The sequence below is a fragment of the Pogona vitticeps genome, chromosome 1 (genome assembly GCF_051106095.1).
Source record: "Pogona vitticeps strain Pit_001003342236 chromosome 1, PviZW2.1, whole genome shotgun sequence".
In the NCBI taxonomy this organism is placed as follows: domain Eukaryota; kingdom Metazoa; phylum Chordata; class Lepidosauria; order Squamata; family Agamidae; genus Pogona; species Pogona vitticeps.
Window position 1 is genome coordinate 34,513,314 of NC_135783.1, and position 26,911 is coordinate 34,540,224.

At 41.7% G+C, this 26,911-nt stretch overlaps 1 protein-coding gene across 9 annotated transcripts in view; it reads left to right on the forward strand.

Moving 5' to 3' along the window:
• The first annotated feature begins 598 nt into the window (after positions 1-598).
• The window catches only part of MARK1 (microtubule affinity regulating kinase 1), a 120,123-nt gene continuing 93,810 nt past the window's right edge, over positions 599-26,911 (forward strand). For all 9 annotated transcript variants that reach the window (XR_002299952.3, XM_020786548.3, XM_020786552.3 and 6 more), the window contains exon 1: positions 599-793. Coding sequence is in view for 8 of the 9 variants with exons in the window: in XM_020786548.3 (XP_020642207.3) it covers positions 743-793 (51 nt within the window). In the remaining variant the exon portion in view is untranslated. The remainder of the gene's footprint in view (positions 794-26,911) is intronic.

Below are 26,911 nucleotides of genomic sequence, written 5' to 3' on the forward strand. Positions count from 1 at the left end.
ATTCTTAACTCCCCGAAGGCGAAGCCCTTTCCGCCGTAGAATATTCGTCGCGCGTGAAAGAGGAGGAGGAGGAGGAGCAACCCGGGAAAGGCGGGAGGGGTCGAGGCTTGTGTGGGGCGGGAGGGAGCTGAGCGGTGCCGACAGCAATGGCAATGAATGGGAGGCGACCGTCTCTCCGCAGCGCCCTGCCAAAGCGCCCCTAGCGTTTCCCCGCGCTGGAAGTGGCCGCTGGCTCCGACTGTTGTTCTCGCCGCCCAGAGGGAGGGCAAGCAGCCGCGTCCCCTCGACTCTTTCGGCCGGGCCGGGCCCAGCCAGCAGGAGGAGGAGGAGGAGAACGGGGAGGAGCAGCCGACGCCGCCGGATGCGGTGAGGAAACGGCTCCGGCTCCCCTGCGCAGCCCTGCCGGCCGCTCACCTGAGCGCGCACTGGCCGCCGCCGCGTGAGAAGGAGGAGCCCGGGAGGCGAACCGCTGCCGCCGCCGCCGCCTCGATCCCGGCCCAGGGGGCGGCGGCGAGGGCGTCCAAGGGACCCAGAAACCATGGCAAGGACGGCGGGAGCCTAAGGGAGGAACGCAAGACCCCGCAGCCGCCGAGGCCTGGGAGTCCGGGGCGGGAGAGAGGCGGCAGCCCACTAGCCAGGCGGGCGGCCGCAGGCTCGGCCCTTCCCGCCTCGGTCCAGGCTTGTTTGTTTGGCGGCGGCGGCGCTCCTGCTCTGCTGCTGCTGCTGCTGCTGCCCGCGCAAGATGTCCACCCGGACCCCACTGCCCACCGTCAACGAGCGGGACACCGAGAACGTGAGTGCTGGGCTGGGTCCCCCTCTCAGGCTCCCTGCCTGCGGGGCTCAGGCACCCCCTAGAGACATTCCGGGGGTTCGGGTTCCAAGGGGGGAAGCGCGGCTGGAGAGGGGCGGGGGGGCATGCATGTCTGGCGGGGCGGCCTTGCACCCTTTCCGGCGCCGCGTCCCCCCCCCCCTCGCCGTCTTCTGGCAGCGCTTGAAGGCAGTGGCCCGTGGCCCCCGGGAGCCTCGCTTGCGTCCTCCCGTCAGGCCTCTGCCGGGTCGCCGCTTTTGCCTGCACCGCAACCACGCCTCAGCGGGATGCTCGCTCTCCTCCCCTCGCCACACCCGGGTGGGGGGCGCCTTGTTCTCCGTCCTGGGGAGGCTGGCTGCCCGCCCCGCCCCGCCTTCGGGCCGCCGGACGCCCTCCTTCCTCCCCTCCACCCCCCCCGCCGGCCGCTTCCCAAACCAGCCCCTGCCAAGTCTTTTCCCCCGTGTGTCTGGTTCCCCTGCCTGCGTTTGGCCAGCCCTGCCTTAGTTTACGCAAAGCCTTTTCCTTCAGGTAAACTTTCCTCACCGAGCCCTCTTCTCTTGCCCATCGTTAGGGAGGACACGCAGGGGCTGCTGGAGACGGTTAGGTCTGGCCTTGTGTTAAGGAGACTTGCTGACATCCTTTAACGGGCCAGGCCTGCAATGCCTGTGTTCATTGTGACCTCCAAAAAGGGGGGGGGGGGAGAAGAGAAGGCAGGCAACTGTTCTGTCAGTCCCCCCCCCCCCCCCCGCCACAGGAGGGCCTGGCTGTCTCTGATTTCTCCTTTTTTGCCCTGTTCTAACTTCTTCCTTCTGGCTTCTGGGTGGAGAGGCCGGGGAGCTGTTGCCTGCCCCATCTCTGTACCTCCTTTCCTCCATCTAGTCGTGTAGCGTTTCCAGGGAACTTTCCTCTGTTTGGAAACCTTTTGGGAAAGAGACCCAAGAAGACAGCAACAGAAATAAAAGGGGGTTATTATTTTTCCCTTGGAAGGTTGTTATAGGAACAGTACAGCAGGGGAGAATGAGAATGGAAAGCTTTACATGATCAGGATTTCTCATATACTGTACATACATTAAAAACGTAGTGTGACTGTTTGGTAAATAGAGATATATATAGTCAGAATGGAAGGAGATACTATATCTCCGCAGATGAGATGTTGCTGAGAATTACTTGAAAGGTAAATGAGAATTACTTGAAAGGTAAAGGAAGGGGGGCTGAAGCTTTAGGTTGTATAAAATGTGACAGTATCTCTGTATGTGCTGTTTCTGGTAGAGCAGGGGTCTCAAACATGCGGCCCGGGGGCCATTTGCGGCCCCCCAGATGATAGTTTGTGGCCCTCGCCTTGCCTGCCCCCCCCCAAAGCATCCACACATCCTCTGCTGTCAAGAGTAAAAAAAAAGCCTTGCCTCGCTCGCCAGCTCTCTCCCAAGACAGCACCTCTTGCACCCTCCATCCAGAACTGCAGCCTGCCAGCCAGCCCAACTGTCTGTCGGCTAAGGAAACTCCTGGGCGGCTTCCTCGGGCTCTTGCTCCGCTTGGCGGAAAATCTGATGCGGCCCAGCCTCACCCAGACTCTGTCTCTAGCGGCCCCCAGGTAAATTGAGTTTAAAACCCCTGTAGTAGAGAGTCCTGACTGATGGGAACTGTGAGAGGAAGAAAAGGGCATATTTCTGATACAGTAATCTAGCGGAAGTTGAATCAAACCCGCCTTTTATTAGACTGATGTGAAATGTGATACAATGTGAGCAGGCCCATTGACTTTGCTGGCACTCCTGACAGTGCTTCCTTTTGAAGGAAAACATAATCAGTGTTTATTCTTTGCCTGAGAACTCTGTGTCAATGTACTACTAAGCACCATATGCAAACTCTGATTTGGGGAGTTGAACTGAATGTGAAAGTGTGTGACAACAACATTTGGAAGAAGAGGAAATGCATGTTATGAAAATGGATTGGTTTTTGAGGTTCATGCAGTTAAAGAGTTCCAGGGCATCTTAATCAGAATATTGTCTAAAGAAATTGTATTGGGGGCTGTTAATATCTGATGATCCTGTTTATTGTGTGACATTCCTATCTGAGTTTAGAGATGATGCTTTCAAATGTAAACTGGAAAACATACTTTCTTGTATGCTATAAAGATCTCACACCCCATAGCTTTTATAACAGCTTAATAGGAGGAGAGATGTTATGGCCACAGAAGTACATGGAATCATTGAATACAGTTTGTAATGAGTAATATGGCTTTACTTTTGCTTTTAATGAGTTTGTCGAAGTTACTGGTGAAGAGAGGCAATGTTTGTGTCTGTTGACAACATTGCAGGGATTGTTTTTGAAAAAATTAAAAAATGTTTCAAATTGACCATTTTAAAAAAGAATATCATTTTTAATGAAGCCAGAGTTGTCACTACTACAGTAGTGCCTCAACTTATGAACGTCCCAACATATGACCATTTCTAGTTACAACCAACTCCAGCCGCAAAATTTTGCTTTGACATGCAGCCGGAGCTTCCAGTTATGAAGAGAAAAAGGCAGGGAATTCAAATTGCTAACCGTTGGTAGGTGAAGAGGCTGCTTCTATGTAGCTCTTTTGCCCCAATGGTTAGAATTAGTACTATCAGAGGAGGCTTCAGACTGCTTTCTGCTTTTTAAAAACTGTTCTGGGTGGGTTTTGCAGCGTGGTTTTTGGCAGGGTGGTGGGATTATGTTTCTATGCTGTAATGGGTCTTGCAGAGTTTGTTTGTTTATTGGTAGTTTCCCCCCCCCATTTCCGATGGGTCTCGCGGGGTTTGTTTGCTTTTTGGTTTTTTCTTTTCCCATTTCCGATGGGTCTTGCGAGATTTGTTTGCTTTTGGGTTTTTCCCCATTTCTGAAGGGTCTTGCACGGTTTGTTTGCTTTCTGCTTTGCTTTGTTTGCATTTCCAAAGAGTCTTGCACAGTTTGCTTTCTGCTTTGCTTTTTGTTTTGCATTTCCGATGGATCTTGCACAGTTTGTTTGCTTTCTGCTTTACCTTTTGTTTTGCATTTCCGATGGATCTTGCACAGTTTGTTTGCTTTTCTTCCCCCCCCCCTTTGGCCGGAACGGATTAATCACATTTCCGATGGGTCTTGCAGTTTTTTGGGGAGTTTTTTGTTGATTTTTTTTCTTCAGCCGGAACAAATTAATTGCATTTCAGTACATTCCTATGGGAAATGGTGTTTCGACTTTCCACCATTTTGAGTTATGACTGGAGTTCTGGAACCAATTAACTTCGTAAGTTGAGGCACCACTGTCCTGCCAAATTGTCTGAAGAGTGTTGAGGTACTGTAATTAACGGTCATTTGTCACTTGTGAAAAATCAGCTAAGGACTCAAGGAACTCACGAATAGACTGAAGAGAAGGGTTTTTGGTTGTTTTTAGGGAGTAGTACACTGGAGCCCTCCTGCAACCACTTTTTTTTGGCAACCATTCTAAACTCTGGAGGGAGAATCATTGAATTTCAGGCCTTTTTTAACAAGTGAAAATGAGTTGTGGTGAGCAACCAGGAGATCTTAACACTCTTTTCTTCTGTGCTTGTTGGAACAAACAGGGCTGAAGGTATCTCACAACAGACTGAACAGGGAGAGTGTACAAAGGAACTTCAAAATGAAAATGATCGGTGACCATATAAATGTATTTTTGTTCATGGGTGCAGCTCTGCCAGGGACAGGATGTGATCTTCTGGTTGTGACCAGGCAATCCTAAGATGAATTGATTTAGTTGTTCTCTTATAACTTTAGTTGCTCCTCATTTCTCTTTTACAGTGGAACTTTAGAGTTAGAAGGGACCCTAAGTCTTACCAAGTCCAACCCCTGCTCCCTTTCAGGAAACTTTCAGCTAAATAATCACTGACAGATGGCTGTAAAACTACTGTTAGAAAGAAAACTTCAAGTGACGCAGACTTCACCACCTTCCAGGGTTGTCCATTCCCCTATTGAACAACACTTCCTGTCGAGAAGCTGCTTCTAGTGTTTAGGAGAAACCTCTTTCTATTTTAAATAGCTTTGTTCAAATGCTATCCTTTGAAGCCACTGGAAACAAGATTTCACTGTCCTCTATGTGACAGCTCTTCAAATATTAGTTAATAGCTATGTTTCACTTCTCATTGTTTCCCAGGCTAAACATAGCTGGCTCACGCAATTGAAGGTTTGGCTTTCAGTCCCTTTATCATCTCGATTACCTTCTTCTGGACACATTAATCTTCTCAATATCCTCCTTAAATTGTGATGCCCCAGCGTTGCAGATGAGGTATGACCAAAGCAAAACAGACTGATGTGATTGATACATGATACTGTACATGGGACATGTTTGCTTAGGACCATTCATTTTCTGTAGTTTTTCCATTTATGATCACATTGTTACAGAATTATAGGTTTGGTGTGGTTAAGGAGTAATTGTCTTACTGTTCACAGAAAGTCAACAGGTAGTAGAATTAATGAATTGGCTAACTGGTTTCTCTTTAGTTTGACTTATAGGTGTTTTTTAAAAGCTCCTTGGCATTCTTATTTATACAGTGGTGCCTCGCATAACGTTTTTAATTGGTTCCAAAAAAAAAAACCTTATGCGAAAAAAACTTTATGCGAAACACCATTTCCCATAGAGATGCATTGGAAACCGGTTAATCCGTTCCAATAGGCACGGATTGCCGTCCTTAAGCGAAAAAACCCATAGGAAACATCGTTAAACGATACAATGTATCCTCCATTGGAATGTATTGTAGCTGACTCAATAGGTTTCAATGGCTTTGTGAAGTCAATTTTTGCAAAATTAAGTGTGTCATAAAAGGGTCAAAAATGGTTTTAAATGCTTGGATTAGCTTCTGCACCCTCTAAAACGGATGCAAAAGTTAATTTGGCTTTGATCTGACTCTTCGTTAATTAATGGTGAATTTTTTTCCCCCAACTTTTGACAGCTGTCAAAATCTGACAGCTCCATTATTTCCTATGGGGGAAGAAAAAATTCACAAAAAATTAATGAAGACTCAGCAACTGTTCTAAATTCTTGGGTTCGTTAGAGGACCCCCTAAGGTGTGTGCAAACCTGATTTGGCTTTGATCTGAACTTTCGTTAATTTTTTGTAAATTGTTTTCTCCCCCATAGGAAAGCATGGAGCTGTCAGATTTTGACAGGTCCATTGGTTCCTATGGGCCAAAAAACAAAAATTCACAAAAAATTAACGAAACGTCAGATCAAAGCCAAATCAGGTTTGCACATGACTTAAGGGGTCCTCTAACGAATCCAAGCATTTAGAACCGTTTTGGACCCTTCTAAGACACTTTTTAAATTGAAAACAAAAAAAACGTTAAGCGAAGCAGGGGACCTAAAACCAAAAACGTTAAGCGAAGCATGGTCCCAAAAACGCTATGCGAAAATCGCCCATAGGGAAAAACGTTATACGAAGCACAATCTGCCTCTGAAAAAATAAACGTTAAGCGAAAAAAACGTTAAACGAAGCAAACGTTAAGCGAGGCACCACTGTACTGCCTTTCTACTTATGCTAGACCTTTACCCAGATAAGTTTTGATATGTTAAAAAGTGCACTAAATAGGGTGTGAGCTGAGGATATTTTCTCTATATCTGTACTTGATGTATCTTCTTTTGTTAGGAAAAGTGAAGGACATGTGGCTAGAGATACAGCGCTCTAAAGAGTAACAGAAATCCTTCCAAAGTGGAGGAGGGGAGTCTGTTTAACTTAATAAGAAATGCAGTGCATAGTTAAGATAATGCTGCAATTCTTGATATTCAGGCAAAACTATAATTTGAAGGCATTTCCCCCTCTTGGACAGATCACATTTTGAAGTTATGTACTGAGAAATTACTTTTTGTTGGTAAAGCATCAGAGTTTGGGGTGATTAGTTTGTTCCATGGATGGATGATAGTGTTTTGCAGTACAGTGGACCCTCGACTTACAGACGGCTCAACTTACAGACTTTTCGAGTTACAGACTTCTCTGGCCGCAAAATTTAGGTTCGACTGGCAGCCGGAGAATTGTCCTACAGACCAGAAAAACCCCAAAATGGAACAAAAATGGAACAAAAACGGCCGGTTACGAGATTAATCTGTTTTCAATGCATTGTAGGTCAATGGAGACTCAACCTACAGACTTTTTGACCTGCAGGCACCGTTCCAATACGGATTAATTCCATAAGTAGAGGGTCCGCTGTAAGAGCAGTTTTTGTTTCCTTGTTTTCAGAAAGCATACAAAAGCTTGCTTCTTTGAGCATTCTTCAGAGTCCTATGCTCATCTTCAAAATGGATTACTTTGGTACTTATTTATGTTATGGTAATGCATAACAGATAACTGGACCTTCTGCAAAAGATAGGAAACAGGAAGAAGTTGGCAGTCTGTGCCCCAGAAGATTTGCCGCCTTTGTAGAAGAAATATCAAGCAAGCAGGCTAATAATTGGCCAGAGTTGGATAACTATGCTTAAAAATAATATTGCATTAGTAGAAGAAAAGGGTGAAATGTGTCCGCATTTAAGAAGCACTTGATGGATGAGTTATTTCCAAAGTTTGGCTTTACTTTGTACCAAATAAATTTGTTATTTCAAGTGTTCTACAGCTTTGTTTGTACATCTGTCCAAAGGACCTGCATTTATGTTACTAAAGCTGTATGGTTTTCACATTAGGTGATGCAGTTGATTTGTGCAGTGCATTCTTTCAGTCAAGGTGATTGGTGTAAAGACTACAATCCCTGGTAGTACATGTAGTGTGATTTCCTGTATACAGGCATAACTGGACCAGCAAGGATGGAGACATGAGGAAGGAATAGCTACATTATTCTGATGAAGATAATGTTTTCTAATCAGTTTTCAGGCAAAGAAAGTGTTATCTTGGAAGCTTGTACAGTGATTTGTGCTTTTGCATACTCGTTGAGCCTTTTTGGTTAGCCTAATAAATCACTTTGTATCACTTTGGTATATATTTGGAAAAGGTTTGTGCCAACATGGTTATCCTTGCTTTGTGACCTTCTGAACAGTAAAAGCTGATACAAGCCATGTTTAAATCTCTGGAGACTGGACATCTTCAAGCAAAAAAGGTAAAAATCTATATAGGTTCACCAGGCTTCCATTTGATCTACAGAATGCCCCTGATACCTTTCCAGGGATTGGTGTAAGAGTTAACTGGCTTTTCTGCCACATGGATGGCATATCAGTCTTTAGTACAGTGGTGCCTCGCTTAACGATTTTAATTGGTTAAAAAAAATCGCTATGTGAAAACATCGTTAAGCGAAACACCATTTCCCACAGAGATGCATTGAAAACCAGATAATCCGTTCCAATTGGAACGGATCACCATCCTTAAGCGAAAATCCCCATAGGAAAAAACGTTAAGCGAAACCCATTGAAATGCATTGAAGTCTATTTCAATGGGGGAAAAAATTCACAAAAAATTCAAAAAGACTCAGAACAATGCCAAATTAAGTTAACGAAGGTTTTATTAGGTGCACTAACGATTCCAAGCATTTTAAACATTTTTTAAATATTTTAGAATATTTTAAAAATAGCAAAAACGGGGCTGTAAAAAAAACATTAAGCGAAACAAGGGGACCTAAAACTGTCATCGTTAAGTGAAGCATGGTCCCAAAATGGTTAAGCGAAAATCGCCCATAGGGAAAATCGTTAAGTGAACCACAAGATCACTCCGAAAAAGCCATCGTTAAGTGAATTTTTCGTTGTACGAAGCAATCGTTAAGCGAGGCACCACTGTAATAACTGAGAATAGAACTTAATGATTTGAATATGGTTTTTATCAGAATCAAGGAGGCCAGAGGTTGCCTTCAGTGAAGTAAAGTACCTAGGTAGTGTCATGAGAGGTGCAAACTTATTAAAGGTGGAGCTTATTAAAAATAGGACTATACCCACCACCAAGAAAAAAGTAAGAGACTTCCTTAGTTTGCAAGGAGGAGGGTATTGCAGGGTATTCATGGCTGAAATGGGGTTAAAAGGCAAGATTATTTGGACCTCACCAAGCCTTCCCTCACTTAAACTAATTTCACAAACGCTAATGTTAATAGCACCAGATCTTGTCTCTAATATTGGCTTAGGAGACTATATTCAGTTTAAAAAGAGGTGGGGAAGATGATGAATTTTACCCTGTTGTGTTTTCTTTGTACAAAATTGCAGTCTTGGGAAAAGCAGCAGTAGAAAAGGAGGTTTCAGCAATCATCTGGACCTATAAAATCCTTTATCTGAGTAGGAAAGTTCGCTTTAGCAACTGATCATTCTCACCTGTGTTGGTGGCATCATGCAAAGGGGGATAATGGGAAATGACTAAGGAGAGTCTTATTGCAAAACTACCAATTTAATATAGCACATATAAAAGAGCATAAAAAACATTGCTGATGCCATTTCCTTCTCAAAGGGAGATATAACAATCATGGATGAGGAATTGAATGCAGGGATGACTCCATAACTGTATTTTGACAAAAATTGTTGCAGATGCACAAATGGTCACCCTGTTTGGATGTCCAAGGTTATTAAGGTCTTTAGTTCTTAAGAAAATGTCTGAATATGACATGTTGCATTGTACCAAATTTTGGGGGGAGGGATACACTATAACAATTATAAAAGCAAATAAAAGCATCAGAGAATCTCATTGGTCCACACTAACATCTCTTTAAGGTCTCATCCAGTCTGATGCTCTTTAAAAGAGGTGAATGAGAAGGAGTGTGTGACAGACAGATCTACTGCCCACTATTTGGTTCAGTTAATCACAACCTTCGGAATGGTGTAGAAGAGAGGGTTGAAGAATAGAATGGCTGAAATCCTGTTGCTTATCATAGTAGGTTGCACTAGAGTAGGCGCATTGAATTAGTGTAAACTTGGTGAATCAACTCTCGGCAAGTCCAAATAGACGTGCTCTAGCTATGAGTTTAGCATGTTGTTGTTTAGTCATTTAGTCGTGTCTGACTCTTCATGACCCCATGGACCAGACCACGTAGGCCCTCCTGTCTTCCACTGCCTCCTGGAGTTGGGTTAAATTCATGTTGGTCGCTTCGGTGACACTGTCCAGCCATCTTGTCCTCTGTCCTCCCCTTCTCCTCATGCCTTCACACTTTCCCAACATCAGCGTCTTTTCCAGGGAGTCTTCTCTTCTCATGAGATGGCCAAAGTATTGGAGCCTCAGCTTCAGGATCTGTCCTTCCAGTGAGCTGAGTTTAGCATAGTAAGTTATAGTAAAGGCAATTCAAAGGGTGATTAAGATGGCCCAAAACATCATTGGCTGTTCACTCCTCTCTTTGGAAGAATTGTATAAGAACAGATGTAAGAGGAAGATATCTAACATACTGAAAGACTCCTCTCATCCGGGACATCAGCTCTTTAAACTATTTCCATCGAGAAGGAGATTCAGGGTATTGAAAGCAAGGACAAGCAGATTCAAGAACAGCTTCTACCCAAGTGCAGTATTGAGTTTAAATGCGGGGTCATAAGTTTTTGGTGGAATTTTAATTGCTGGGAGAAACGGGGTATCTATATTTGTATGGTGAGTGTTGTGTATATTTTAACTTTTTTTGTAGTGGTGTTGTCCAGTTTTACCTTGGAGAAGAGCACCTCATTTCGTTGCACCCACTTGTGAGTGCAATGACAAATTTCTTATGTCTTATGTCTTATAAATAGAGTAGGCAATGTTCCCTCCAAATGGTGTAGCCTACTCTAGTGTGACTTATTACATTAACCAACAGGATTCCAGCCAAAAAGAGTGAGATTGAATATTGTTTGAGTCAGAGGGGGGTGTTTCTTGAGGATTTGAATGTTGTGGGAATGATAGAATGGTTGAAGGATTGTGGTGCAGATGTGAAGGAACAGTGTTAGAATTAATAGAAAGCTTAAAGTTGATACAGATATAGCAGCTGCTGAACATATCTCAGAATAGTTTTCTGATTTGTTCCAGATTTAGAAATAAAGCATTTGTTTTTATTTGGGGATTCTTATCATACTACTGCAAATAATGGATAATAACACAGTCATTCCTTTTGTAGAATTCACTTATTTCATTGGTGGCCCTGTGATGGTTTTGCAGTAGGGAAGTAAACTGAGGTGTAGGAGGAGCCCAGGAAAATGGGAGTTACTCAAAATGCTGGGGAGAACTCAGTTGCACCGCCACAGTATCAAACACCGTTATGACCTGATGTCACACAGTTATTTATCTGCAGAAACACTCTAGTATTATTTCCTGTCACTATATACGGACAAGGAGGACTTAAGATCTAGCCTTTCCTATGTTCCCTTTTCTCCTCTCGCTTATTTCTGATATCTAAGTGAGCATTTTGGAATTTTAAAGACATTTAGTATATATTTTGGAATTTGTTTTGTGCTAAAATGGCTGCGCCCAATCCTGTCTGCTATATTTTTCTTGTAATGTAAGAATGAGCTCTAATGCATCCACTCTTCTGTAGCTTATTTTAAAACATTATTTCTAGGCATGGAAGCCATGCAAATGTTTGTGGGTGGGGAGGAAGAATTCAAATTTTTTATTTGTTTGCTTCTGAATTATACAAAGGGGTAACTATCTCCCAGCTAGGCTTCCAAAAAGTAGCATAGAAAAACAATGAGGACTTTCTAGAAAAGGTATTTTCTATTCCACCATTTGGAGAAAATGCAGAACAAAATCCCATTAGGGTTTATTTAAAAAATCTTCAAAGAAAAAAAAAGAGAGAGCATTTTTTCCATTTAAAGTATTTACATTCGCACTGCTCAATATCCAGTAGTCAGTATTGCTGAATGTTTCTCATCACCATAGTTTTCTGGGACCCAACTATTCTTGAGCACAGCAAGATGCCTAACTGGGAGCATGTATTGCCTTCATATTTTGTTTAAAATGTTTCATTCTGCTTCTTCTATTCGTAGTTCTAAAATAGCCTGATAATTCTGAGCTGAAACCTTAGTGTTAGCAGAGCAACACTTAGGGAAGGAGAAAGTCCTAAAGCATTTGGATGTTGGATTGCAACTTGAATTGTGGAGCTAGAAATTACCTGTCTGTGCTAGAGTATTATCTCCTGCTAACTAAAAAAAGTCCTAATTTTCCCATTGTGGGCAGAAGGGTATATGGGAAGCTTAGACAGGGATATAAATGTATCTTAACTCCTGTGTAAAAAATATGGATCAAAACAAAGGAAAGTATTTCTGTGAGATAATTCCTGTCAGTGTGTCATTGCCTTAAGCAATGTATATGGTCTATTTTCCAAGCATTCCTGGTAGAAAGTACCAGGTTTCCCTTATAGACTGGTAGGGTATGGTGATGAGTGACAGCATTACCCCCCCCCCCTTCAACAGAACTAATTGAGATTATATTTCTATGAAACAACTTCTGAATGCTTGGGTAAGCTGCTACCAAGTCCACCATTGTTAGACTCTCAGCTGGCAGTTATCTTTTTACAGTACCTCATGATTTTGAGTTTAATGGGAGCCTAAACTTAGTTTTAGCTCCTTATCTCTTCCTATGTTGCCTTTTATTTTCATTTCAATGTGAAGAACTTCATACTTTTGGATGGGTAGCAGATTTCTGGCAGCAAATTCAGTTGTGTAAAATAAACCAGACATTTGTCTTGTGTGTTAAGTTATTAGACATAATAGGTACAGCATTGGGAAATAGTTTGTTTGATGATGGGATTTGAGGCGAAAAGAACATTGTCAGGTTTGATTGTATTGGTTGCGTTTTGTAGATATTGTTGTTGTTTAGTCGTGTCCGACTCTTCGTGGCCTCATGGACCAAAGCACGCCAGGGCCTCCTGTCTTCCACTGCCTCCCGGAATTGGGTCAAATTCTTGTTGGTCGCTTCGATGACACTGTCCAGCCATCTCGTCCTCTGTCATCCCCATCTCCTGTTTTCTTCACACTTTTCTAACATCAGGGTCTTTTCCAGGGAGTCTTCTCTTCTCATGAGATGGCCAAAGTATTGGAGCCTCAGCTTTAGGCTCTCTGTGTTGTAACGATAATTTGCATACTCGTGCATATTTCCTGTGATTGCCTTGGGTCACTTGAGTGTGAGAGAGGTTTGTGTTTGGGAAAGAAAAAATCTGGAATTCACTGTAGCAAGTATAGAGAGAAGGAATGTTGTAGGATGGATACATCAAGTCTAAAATATTGACGGAGAATGAAGCATTTCACTTCTGTTGTGTCTCTGTCATTTCCCTCCTGCAGTTTAGCTTGTTTACTGCAGCTTTGCTAGAAATAAATTAACACACTTTTAAATCTTGTAATAAAAAGCACTTCATTAAATAACAGTTCAACATATTAATAATTCAGAAAGTATGAGATAAAATCCTGATAAAACCAGTTAAACATTTTTAAAAAAGGACAGTTCTCCCCTTAAAATCCCTTCCTCAGCGTCAGTTTACATATTAAATACTATGTGTATTATGTATGTTTACTAAACAAAATAGGACCAACTGATTTAAATGGTGCTTCCTTTCAGGTGAGCACACATAAAATAGCAGTCTTACATCTGAGTATACAGACATTCTTAATATTGCATCTCCATCACTGATTTGAACCCAGGTCTCCTGATTCCTAGTCCAGCACACTTTCCACTGCTGCTTATGTACAGGAGACCTGTATATAAAGGTTTCAGCCCAGTAATCTGTGTTGCATCCTGGCTAAGACCATGAACTGTAGAACTGTTAAATGAAACTTTGGTCACAAACTAAGCAGAAGAAATTTTAGCAAGTTACTGTTCTGTTTGTATCCACTTCTCTTTGGCAATATGAGGGAATAATAAGACTGACCTTTCCTACTGAACTATAAGAAGCACTGAGCCCTAAACTACATGTCATGAGGAGATGCATGGATGCTATCCAACTACTGCTCACCCCCCCTTGTTGTGTAGTTAAAGCAAACATATGACATGACATAACCGTGTTTATTTATTTATTTTTACCCCACCTTCATTATTGTGCTAATATGTGACATTGTGTCACATACTTTTTCTCAATTGTACATTATGAGGAAAACATAGGTCGGTAGTTTCATGCTTCTCTCTTCAGGATGCATCATTTGGGCTGAGGATAATTTACTGAATAGTCTGTAGAGCTAATTCATCATTTATGTGGTTTTTCAGCACCTTGTTGTCAATCTGCTATATGTGTTTCATGAGTTTAAAGTTATTAGCCTAGAAATTAGTGCCTGAATATGAATGTATCCATTCCCATTAACTCATCAATGTTAAAGCTCTAAATGGGTGAAATATCCATAAGGGCATTTTTTAAAACAAAGCCCTGTTGTATTAGACCAAATGCCGATCTAATCTAGCATTCTCTTTGTATAATGATGACTCAGATACCCGAAGAAAGCCTACAACCAGGGTGGATTTGATTTAAATCAAATTGATTTAAACCACAGATTATGGTTTAGATTTTACAATTAGATTTTTTGATGATTTAAATTGAAAAAAAAATCACTTTTTAAATTTAAACCTTGATCTAAGTTCATTTTTTAAATCATTGATTTTCGTCCATCCTGCCTACAACTTAAACCACAAGTAATATTATCCCAATGTAGGCTGATAGCCATTGTATCCTGACCTGTGATTTAATATAATCCCCTTATAAAGCCATCTTTGTTGATGGCCATCACTACACCTTGTGGTAGTGGACACAGTAGATTAGTTATGTACTGTGTGAAAACACAAGTCTTCTTTCTGCCCTCATATATCTTCCAGCAATTTGCTTTATTTGGTGGCTCCAGATTCTATTATGGGTGTATGTGGATTCTCCCTCTCTTTTTTCTCTATACTATGAAGTGTCCCATTTAAATAACATTGTTTCTTAAGATGGAGATTCACAAGGTGGTAACCTTTCTTTATATAAGAGCGTCTCTAGTCCCTTGGTAATGTTAGTTGCTCTTTTGTAGAAGGTTAATGAAAGCAGGATTTTCAACATGCAGTAATTATCAGAGAAGCTGGGCTGTAATTGTTGCTTTTCTTCTTTGTGGCTTCTAGTTGGTAACAGCAGGTGCTGGCTGAGTTTTGTAGCTGGTTTAAATATTTGTAGTTACTGCTAGGCCTTTGGACTCTGCTTTTGCACTTAAAATCAGGGTTGCAGTCGTGTTTTGTAAGTTGCTCATGGAGTTAGAAATCCAAAATTCAAATGAAAGTTCTCAAGTTTTTGAATCGTTTTCACATTTTTGTGCGTGCCCATCACCAAAGCGCATCATGGGAGTATGGCATCTATAATATGATGGTATTTCCCATCCTGTTGAAATATGATGCAGCACAATGAGCCTTTCTGCAGTTTGTTGTTATGTGTGCTTTGTTCTTATCAATTCACGTCTGAGCATTCACAAAAGTGGAAACGTTTTTTACTTAGTCATGTAGAATATTCATACAAAGATAATATAAATTGGCTCATAATCCAACATTATTGTAGTTCATTAATGTTTGAATTATAATTATATTAAACCTTGCTGGAATGAACTGAGAATGAAGTTACTGTATTATGCATTCAAGAATGATTAAATTTAGTTTTCAAGCTAACTGCAAAGGGAGACAGGTAGGGAAACCATCGAGGCTTACTGAGGACTGCCCGCTGCATAGGACTACCTATGATTTGCTGTCCTTTGGAAAGGATTCTCTTTCCAGAGAAGGAAACAGGAGAAGATGACACCAAATGCCTACTGTACTTTCATTCTTTCAGGACTCTTCTCTTTCCCTCTCTGGTGCAGTATCAATCGCTGCCAGCTGCTGTGTTAGAACTAATCCTGATTCCCTGATTGCTTTTTATGTGTTACAATTTCTTATGTGTGATTTTATTGGCATATTTTCATGTAACTTGTAACCTGCCTTGGAATACATTGTATTATGAGAGTATGGATATAAATAAATCTAATAAATACTGTACGTTTCAAACGGGGGCAACCATTATGTTAAAACCTGCTTCATTTAGAACATGTAGCACTTGGTATAATGAAAGCATTCTTAACTGTGATGATGCATGTGTTGCTTTGGCATGAATGGTTGATGGTAGAACATTTTTGTTGTTGTTTGGGAAATAAGACAGCTTCCTTTGTTTTGCTCACTATGATTTTATTCTTTTACCTAGGAGAGCTGTTGCGTGAGAGTGGCTGAAGTGCTAAAAATACATGTCTTTTCAGGCACAATAACTGCAGGTCACTCGTATAAAGCTTGACAAATTAACAAGCATTTTTCATGGTTTGTGGGGTTTTTTTCATAGTTTGTGAACAAAGCATTATTGAAGAGGTGAAAATGAAGCCAATTGCTTTTTCACTGTCCTTTAGAGTGAGTCTGAATTATTTCTGTTGTTGTATAGGTACAAGGATATAATGACATTGTCTGAACAGTGGAAGTTGCAAAGGAATATCATATGCAGAACATTCAAGATACTGTAGAGCTTTTAATTGTAAGTCACCCTGAGCTTCTTAGGAAAAAAAAGACAAAATGCAGTAGTGGCAGAGGATCTGTTTAGGAGTAGGCAGGTTTTGCAAGTATCCTGTTGGGTACCTCCACCTGTGCAACAGGAATGACATCATCATCAGTGGCATATTGCTGGTGACTGAAGACTTCCTTTTTTTATTTCAGAGTTTGCCAACCTCATCTCATTGTGCCCAAGTTGTATACATCCTAAAATTGGACAAATAAGTATTTCATCAATGGCAATCTGGTCATGATATAATTTCTGTTATGTTGGCGGAGCTACACAACAGACTACAAGAATGAATGAAGCATAGGTTTAAAATTTCTGAGATAGTTTAAAAAGACAAACATCGAAAGGACACCAAAAAGTTATAGAAAAGAGGGAACACAAAAGAAACATAAAAGGTATCCTTCTTTTGTAAAACATGAATCATTCACGTTCAGTGGTTCTCTTTCAGCAGTAGCTAGAACAGCACACATTGCACAATAGAGAGCTTCTTGTGTTGTTTTTTGTATATTTTGTTTTTTAGTCCTTCCCAAGAATGAGTGTCCAGACTGAGCTACCTTGGAGTTACTTGCCAGTAAATGCTGCAGTAGCAAACTCCCTAAAAGAGTCAAATGCTGCTGCTGTCTGCATCTTGAGAGATAAAGCTGAACTACATGTGACTGTCTCCATATCTGATTCCTGTAAGGACTTTTGCTGCTTTAAGCAAGAAAGTTGGAAAGCTGGGCATTTGGCCTGAGATGGCAGAGGCTGTTTTTATATAACAGCTACCAGAACATCCAGGTAGGAAACATAGACAAGAAAGGTAGGGGTAGAGGTTAGCTGGCTTCCTGAACTGTTTCCCCCACCATCTCTGTTCTTGGCTGGGCATCACAAGAAGATAGTATGTTAGCCACAATGGTCTGTTAAGGCAGATGAAAGCATTGCTGCTCTGTCCATTTGGCTGTGGGACTGGTTGTTGCTGCATCAACTGTGTACTTTTTTCCTCTGCATCATAAGAGTGAGTAGAACGATTGATTACAATAGCATCCTCTGTGCTCCTGGATTAAAGTGATGCAGTGACAGAGAACTGGCTGTCTCTCAGTGCTGCTTTGTGCAAACATACGTCCGTTGTTTAATGCTTGTTATTTTTCCTGACATTATTCCTTGTCCTCTGGTCTCAAGTGGAGGGTACTTGAGCAAAGGAGCTCAGGTAAATGTAGCAAAGCTGGATTCTCGCTTGATCCTCTCTTTTTAATTCCATGAATACTATACAGTATCTGAAAAATCATGATGACTTAGCACAAGTTGTGGCATATCAGCAGATGGATAGCCACTTACACATCACCAGAAAAGGAGGACAGAAGTAGAGCTTGTTGTTGTTGTTGTTGTTGTTGGTGTGTGTGTGTGTGTAAAATTGTGTGTGCTGATTTTTCTGTTATGTGCCACCAAGTCATTTCTAACTCATGGTAGCCCTAAGAATTAACAGCTTCTAAAAAGTTCCAGTAATTAACAGCACCACTCCAAACTTTGAAAATGATGGTGTGGCTTGCTTTATTGTTTGCTCCTACTGTCTTTAGCTTTCTCTGGCATTGTCATCTTTTCCATTGACTCATCTCACAATCAGTCCAAACTATAATAGTCTCAGTTTAGTTGTTTTATCTTTCCTGAAAGTTCAGCTTAACTTGAACAAGGCCCATTTATTTGATTTCCTGGCTGTCTGTGGTAGCCAGAAAACTCTCCTCCAACACCATATTTGAAAGTAATCATTTCCTCCCTGTCAGCTTCCTTCTCACTCCAGCTTTCAAATTTGTACACAGCAATCAAGAATACCATATATAAATGATCTTGGCTTTGGTCTCTAGTGAAATCCTGATATTTAAGGATTGCCTCTGGTTCCTCATAGTTGCCTGCCTTAAATCACAGTTTTCTTTTAGTTTCTTAACCGCAGTTTCCATTTCATTGGATGATTGAGCCAAGGTACAGAAAAGCTGTGACAGTGTTGATTTCTTCATTGCTAGCATTGAAGTTGGGGACGTGGTGGCGCTGTGGGCTAAACCGCAGAAGCCTGTGCTGCAGGGTCAGAAGACCAAGCAGTCATAAGATTGAATCCACGCGACGGAGTGAGCGCCCGCTGCTTGTCCCAGCTCCCGCCAACCTAGCGGTTCGAAAGCATGCAAATGCGAGTAGATAAATAGGTACCACCTCGGTGGGAAGGTAAACAGCGTTCTGTGTCTAAATCACACTGGCCATGTGACCATGGAAAGATTGTCTTCGGACAAACGCTGGCTCTATGGCTTGAAGAGCGGGATGAGCGCCGCCCCCTAAAGTCGGACACGACTGGACAAAAATTGTCAAGGGGAACCTTTACCTTTACCTTAGCATTGAAGTTATATAATTCTTCTGTAGTCATAATTTTCCTCTTCTTAATCTTCTGCCATAATCCTGCTTTTGCACACTCTTCTTTAATTTATATCAGTAGTCATTTTAAGTTATTGCTATCTTCTGCAAGTAATAAGGTGACATCTGCCTATCTTAATTTATTGATGTTTTTACTACAAATTTTTACTTGTCCTCCACCTGAATCTAATCCAGTTTTCATATGAGATATTCTCCATATAGATTGAATCGGACAGGGTGGGAAATTACCCTTGTCTGACACCATTGTGAATTGGATGCCATTCTGCTTCTTCACATTGTCTTAACTGTTGCCTCTTGTCCAGAGCTATCAAATGTTGTGACAGACCAATTTCTTTTAGAACAGAGCAGGAGGGCCTGGCGTGCTCTGGTCCATTGGGTCACGAAGAGTCGGACACGACTAAACAACACACAAATTTACTTGGTATGCCCCAGTAGCTATCATCTACTTACAGTGATCAGACTGTAGAGGCAGGGGCTCTCCACCTATGGACCTGGAAATCAGCTGTTTGGCAAGCCCATAGGGGGAGAAGGAAGCCAGCCTTCCCTCTCTGCCTATGGAGGATGTATAAAAATGGAGAAGTATTCATCCCTTCATATTTGTCGGGATCTCTGGAATTGATGAATATGAAGGGATGAATATTAAAGGAATCAACATTTTTTAAAGAATATCACAATTCATTTTTTATTTGTCTCCGTCTCTAATCTAGTCCCATAATAGAGTCTGACCTCTTAACCACATGGACCTTGGCTTCCCTGATGCTTTCATATTCCCTGAATATATATGTAGAAGTGCTAGATTAGAAATAACTATAACTTAAATGAAATTAGATCGGATCTCACTTGAATGGTGAAAAGCACAATCAGTTAACTTGTGTGCCTGCAGAATCTCCTGCTCATGTGTTGCAAAATGTGGATGGGCAATTTCAGGGCCACTGAAATTTCTCACTGTGTTTTTTCTTTAAACTTTAAATGATATTTGGACAGCCTTTCAAATGGAGACCTTCAAAAAGAACATCATCCTCTGACAGTTCTTCACATGGTAGACTCCCTCCCCCCCCGCCAAAAGGACATGTGACCACCCTAAGAGCTCTACAAATCAAGAGGTGTCATTTTCAGAATTAGTATTTCAAACACTAACTGCTCATTTAGGCCAGGTCTGTTAGCTGGAGATGGAAATCCAATAATATAAAGTTGCACTGCGTAAGTCTGACAATTTCATCCGTTGTGACTGTATTTTGGTGATTAAATGTTGCCTGTTCCCCACTGCCCCACAAGGCTCCTAAGGCTCCCTTAGCATCCCTTTGGTCCTGGGGAAGCCTTTGAGGATAGCTGGATTGGAGTGGGTGGGGAGAGTGATCCTTAAATGGCCGCAGCAAGTCCTGTTTTGACTTTTATTCTGGAATGACTAGGTTTTTCTACAATTCCTAAACCAAGGTAACTATAATTTTTTAATGCGGCAAAGAAGAGGAACAAGTTATATTATCTGTTAAATCTTGGTTATAGTAAGTAACTTTTCCCCATTTCCCTGGCAGTGTACTGTTAGTTTGCAGGTAGCAGTTCTTAAGCACAGCTGCCCAGAGTAGAAGCCTAATGTGGCATTCTGTTCCTGTGGCAGCCATTGGGACCATGAGTTTTCCAGCACCTGGTGTTGAGACACATAGCACCTCAATTTACAGAAGGAGGCCAGCAGAAACAGGATTTGTCCATGCTGCCAAGTCTGTTCCTGGCTGCTGCAAGACTAGGAGGCACTGGACGCTTAACAAATGCCTCTGCTTAAGGAATGGCATTGTAATGAAATAGAAAAGGTAGGCAGCCACGTGCACAGTGGCATTCTTAGTTTTGTGGAGTATTTGATAATGGACAGTGGTCAGTTACTGTGTTTGCCCGGAAATAAGACAGGGTCTTATATTAATTTTTGTTCCAAAAACACATTAGGGCTTATTTTCAGGGGAAGTTTTTTTTTCATGTACAACAATCTACATTTATTGAAATACAGTCATGTCATCTTCTTCTGGTTGCTGCACAATGTTGGAGGGCGGGGTTTCACTTAACTGGGGCTTATTTTTGGGCTAGGGCTTATATTATGAGCATCCTGAAAAATCCTCCTAAGGCTTATTTTCAGGTTAGGTCTTATTTTAGGGAAAACAGGGTAATTGGGAGGAAGCTGATACGGTGTGCTGTGTTACCTTTTCTAATCTTTGCCCGTTTTGTGCATCACCCTCTGTCTCCCCACTTTCATTGCTGCTTTCTCAAAAGATGCGTGTTTACATGCTACTTTCCCATCTTAAATAGATAAGATTTTCCTCTGATCTTTTTTTTTTCATGGTGACCTCGTTCTTTGAATCATTTGGATCAAGGGAACACAGAGTTGTATGCTTTTTGCATGTTGTAAAAAGTGTAGATAGGATAAAGTACTTTTTAAAGGATACCTTCTGAGACAGGTGATATAGTTGAACATCATGGATATTTCTGATTTATAAGTTACCTGTAGATGCTACCTTCTGCTAGTGAACTCATGGCATCATACATGACTGTCTTTCTACCTGCAACAACCTATGAATAGATCAGGCCAAGAGAGAGTGACTGGCCAGAGGCCACCCGCTTAATTTCCTGGCTCACTGGGTACTGGAATCTGGATTGGCAGATCCTACTCAAACACTCTAACCACTGCAGCATTGGCTCAGAAACCTATATGCTCATTTCTTGTCTGTAGTATATTCTGTCCAAAATTCTTCAAACAGGTAATGAGGATTTACCAACAAAATAGCCATTTAAAAAAAATCCTATTGATTGGGCATAATCTTTATTTAATTCTTTTTTTTTTAATCCAGTTTATGAATGTGGCATATTGTTCTTCTGTATCCATGATTCAAGAAGCCAAGAAATGGCCCCATATTGCTGCACAATCTTGTACCTGCATTGCCAGCAAAAAAAGGATGCCAAGCTTTAGACAGCAAAGGACAGCCTAAATGTCGACAACACCAATGGCAGCAGTCAAGATAATCAGTAGGATACCCTCTTCTGCTCACTACCGTTCACAGAGTCATATATAGTCACCAAACATCATGTAGCATCTTTGGATTTTTTTTTCTCAATTACCGAACAGTTGTATAGTGACAAGATGGCTGGAATAATCATGCAAGCTCTGCTAACATAGATACAGACCATTCCCAGCCACAAAGCAAAAAACAGCAATTTCACAGCTTAAATAAGTTAGCGTCTGAATACAGTAGTGCCTTGACTTACAAACTTAATTGGTTACGGAACTCCGGTCATAACTCGAAATGGTCGTAAGTTGAAGCACCATTTAACATAGGAATGCATTGAAATGCAATTACAGTGGTGCCCCGCATAGCGACGTTAATCCGTTCTGGGTTAATCGTCGCTATGCAAAAACATCGCTAAACGGAACGTAAAAAGCCATAGGAACGCATTAAACTTCATTTAATGCGTTCCTAGGGGTTCCTCCATAGTGCTGCCATTTTCGTGCCCTCGGTAAGCGAGGGCAGGGTGCAAAAACACTTACGGTGGCCATTTTGGGCACCCGGTGGCCATTTTGGAACCGCCGATCAGCTGTTTAAAAAAATATCGCAATGCGAAGATTGGTAAGCGAAACACTTACCGATCATCGCAATGCGATGTTTTACCTATACAGAACATCGCAATGCGATCGCATTAGCGATCTAAAAAATTAGATCGCTATGCGGATTCGTCGTTAAACGGTGCGCTCGTTATGCGAGGCACCACTGTAATCTGTTCTGGCCGAAGGAAAAAATCACCCCAAAAAAAAAAAACCACTGCAAGACGCATCAGAAATGCGATTAATCTGTTCTGGCCGAGGGGGGGGGAAAGAAAACCAAACAAACCATGCAAGACCCCTCGGAAAAGCAATTAATCCATTCTGGTGGGAGGAAAAGAAAAGCAAACAAACTGTGCAAGACCCTTAGGGCATGCAAAAAAAAGCAAAGCAAAAAGCAAGCAAATTGTGCATGACCCTTCGGAAATGCAAAAAAAGCAAAGCAGAAAAACCGTGCAAGACCCTTAGGAAATGCAAAAAACAAAAAAAGCAAAACAAAAAGCAAACAAACCCTACAAGACCCATCGGGAATGGTGGGAAAAAACCCAAAAGCAAACAAACCCTGCAAGAACCATTGGAAATTGGGGGGGGGGACAAAAAACAAATAAACCCTGCAAGACCCATCACAGCATAGAAACATAATCCCACCACCCAGCCCCAAACCACGCTGCAAAACCCACCCAGAAGAGTTTTTTAAAAAGTAGAAAGCATCACCTCACCAGACAGTCCGAAGCCTCCTCTGATCGCACACACTCTAACTGCTGGGGCGAAAGAGCTGCAAAGAAGCAGCCTCTTCGCCACCAACGGTTAGCAATTAGCCTTTCCCCCCTGCCTTTTTCTGGTTGTAACTCAAAGCTCCAGTTGCAGGTAGAAGCAAAATTTTGCGGCCGGAGCTGGTCATGAGTGGAAATGGTTGTATGTCGGGACGTCCGTAAGTCGAGGCACTACTGTATGTATTTTTAAACATACAGTATCTTTTAAAATATTTGCACAGGAAAGAGTTAAATGTTTCTCCAGGAACAACTTAAATGTTTTCTCCTGGTTCTGACTGGCAGGGCCAAAAATTCAGATGTCTCCCTCTTAAGTACAGCATTTTGTTTACATTTAAAATGTTGCTGTTTATTTGATCTGTTCTAAATCTGCCAGCACAGAAAGTTGCCGTTGTCTGCACAAGGGTAGGACAGTGTTACTTGTTTTAAAAAACCATAACTTGAACACCATTTGTCCAAACATCCCTGACTTTGGCACAGAGCAAGAACAGATTGTCTTCTAAATCTGTGCCAAATCTGGTGCTTATCTGAGATCCAGTTTCAAAGTAACTTTTTTGTTTTGTTTCTGGCACCCCTCTTTTGTGACTGAATTCTGCTGTCACAAAACATCCATTGGTGCACTCCTGTGCACCAATAATTAAAAGACTGTGTGGGAGAGGATTTTGTATACATGTCTTCTCAAACTTACAGTGAAGCTTCTTGCTTGGAATGTATGCTTTACTGGAAAAATAAATGATCCCCCTTTCCTTTGATGTGAGTTGTAGAGGAGCAGCAAGTACTGGTAAAACAAGTTCTCATTAATAATGAAGCAAATAATTTTTTTTCTCTGTACTTCTGAAAGTTGCTCTTCTGCATAGCTATAAAATTGCATTGTGGCCCAGGTGCTACTATTTATTATTTTCTTCTTAAATTTAATTATTCCTATAGTGAACAAAGGGCCTTTATGCACTACAGAGCCAATGCCCACCTTTGCTGTTTTTTAGTCCAAGATGGTGGTTTCATTGGGGTTTTTCAGAGGCAGAGAAGGTATCCAGTTGATAGACTAGTCTGCCTGGGAAAGCGACCTGTTTCTCGCTTGCTGAGGATACAGCAGAAGAAATGGCTTCAGGCAAGATTGCCCTGTGCTGACTAATTGTCCTTGAGGCCTTGTGGAGCACTGGAACGCCTGCAGCCATCAGCTTGCTGATAGGGCTTTTTGAGCAACTGCAGTTGTGGAACAAGCAGCAGTCTATACAAAAATGAACTGAGATGAAGGACTGCTCTTAGGTCAGTAGAGCACCTGATGAGATGACAGAGCAAGCTGGAAGGACAGCATGTGTTCTTGCGGTCCCTGTGTTATAGGTTTATCTGGCTTATGAAACCATATCAAGTGATAACACCACTACACCATTCCTACTGGGAAAAAAAGGTATTTTGTATGTCAAAATTTCCATATAAATGGACCTCCTGTAATATTTTAATTTTAAAATTATTTAATTTAGTATTCATAGGAACAGATTTTTGTCAGCATTTGCTCCTGGCAACTTTATCATTTTCATGCTTAAGGGAAATAAAGCTATAAAAATGAGACAACAGTAAATTAGCCTTAATATTCATTTGATTCGCATATTTTAAGGATTGCTTTATTTTTTTAATATTACACACATAACATCATCATTTCTCCCAAGGGCTCATCTTTTATTTAATCCTGGCAACAACTTATGCAGGTAGGTAAACCTCATATAGGGTGAGCAGAAGTTCAGGCCAGTAAAGGAGGTTCTGTTTTTTCTAGTCACTGATCAGAAATACAGTAATAGTGGAGTTTTCCTTCACATGCAGAGGAGTCCCTGCTATTAACTCTGATCAGAGACAGAGCGGATTCTCTTTCCTTCAAGAAGCTGACACTTCCAGAAGTTCCTGGGTTACCGGGAGAAGGGGGGAGAGAAAAATATGGTCTTTGTCCTATTATTTTTTACCCACTCTTAAGTGCTGAAAAGTGCCAACCTGATCAGTACTCTAAAGCAGAGTTCCCCAACCCCTGGTCTGCGGCCCAGTGCCAGCCCGTGACCATGGTAGGACTGGGCTGCAGAGACAGATCTTCCGCCGCCCCTGCACGCACTCCCCTCCCGCACACACAACCCACCCTCATGCATGGTTGCCCCTCCCCTCTGAGTGCGCCTCGCCCCTCTGTGAGTGCACCCTGCCCCTCCGTGTGTGTGTGTGAGCGCCTCCACTCCTCTGCGCATGCCTACAAGTGTGCCCCCACCCCTCCTTGAGCACACCTCCCCCGCGCACGGACCCTGACCCCCAACAGTCCACGATTTAGAAAAGGTTGTGGACCACTGCTCTAAAGGTTGTGGACCACTTCCTTCGTAGGAAGCGAGAATTTCAGTCTTGTTTTACTGCACCCACGAGAAAGACTTTAGCGACATGGCTCTTGCTATGACAGATGACACAAGCAAACTGAACACCTTTGCAGTAGTCTATAATGACAAATTGGACAGTTCAGTTTATCACCTACAATAAACTTCAAAGTGTGGTGTGGAGATTTCCTGTGGAAGCAGTTGGTAAAGGAGTAATTCCTCTTTCCTCACTTTCTTGCATCTTCCCTTTATCTACTTTGTAAATGTGATGCCGGTAGGTCTGAAAATAATTCAGATGTGCTGCTCCTAAATCATATCCCAGTCAGTATTTGAAGGGATGCATTCTTCCTCTTACTGCGACAGTTTTCTTCAGGGGGCACAGTAGCCTGTGCTGTATGGTGGCATCCTGAGGATTGATTGAGGGTGGCAGAAGGTGCTGGGCACTGCTACTAGAAGCTGAACGAGAGGCAACAGGCCAGTTCAGGTACAAAACCTTCCTAAAGATTGCACTGGCTCAAAATGGCTCTACCAGGACCGCAGTTTTTTAATTTGAGGAAGTTTACTTGGAGAAATAAACCTGTGTGTGATATTTTCTAGAGGTAAACTAAATACAGGAGGGCTTTGACTACAATCTCCCAGAGGTCCAAAAAGTGTTAACTGCAGGTATTGAGGTAGAAAGTGAAAGGATATTAACCCTCATACCATTATATTTTTGCAAATAAAATCAAATGCACATCCTGTGAATGCACTATACCTGTACTGTGAGTCAAGTGAAATAGCAGCTTCCAGGTGGCGAATTGATTAGATAAAAGGAAGCAGTCAGAGAGAACGTTATATTTTTTCCCCTGACTGTGATTTGAGTCCAAATCTCCCATCCATGCAGCTATCATGCGCACGGTTAAATGGATGGGAGATGTGGTGCAGGAGATCTGCCAACACCTCTATTTTGGACTTAGATAGAAGGTTAAATAGGCACATTGAGCTGAATTAGAATAGCAGCTAATGATACGTAACTGGGGATGTAATTCAATAGTAATTCCCCAGGGACAAAATGAACAGTCAGCAGAAGCAAGATGCCTGTACAAGTCTACTAAAGGTTGTTGGTCAGTATTGTGCTTACAGGTGCCATTGCCAGAGCAGATGTTTGTCTCTATGAGTGTTTCATAGAGTGCTACTTTGCTCATGCACCGCTAGATCAGCAGTGCCACTTCATACGCAATAGAAATTGCTGCAGAGCTTCCCAGTCACACAAATACATCAGCTTCAAGCACATGCCTGACCATGTTTGTGCACAGAAAACTGTTGAATTAGTACCAGGGAAGGTTGTGTTTAATTTTTTAAAAAATCAGTTTTTTTGTAACAATTTAATTTTTTTAAAAAATCATTTTAAAAAAATGATTTTAAATGAAACCATGATTTAACTCAATTTGATTTTAAAAAATCATGGATTTTTATCCACTCTGATTAATACTGCGGTAATAATAATACTTTGAGGTTTTGGGGGGTAACATAAAATTCAAAGTAGACCTAGTAACATAAAATCTGCATTTTCAAAGAATTTCTTCCAAACTTATTCTTCATGATATTTCATATGATTGTATTTTGAACTGCTTCTGGGCTTGTTGCCACTA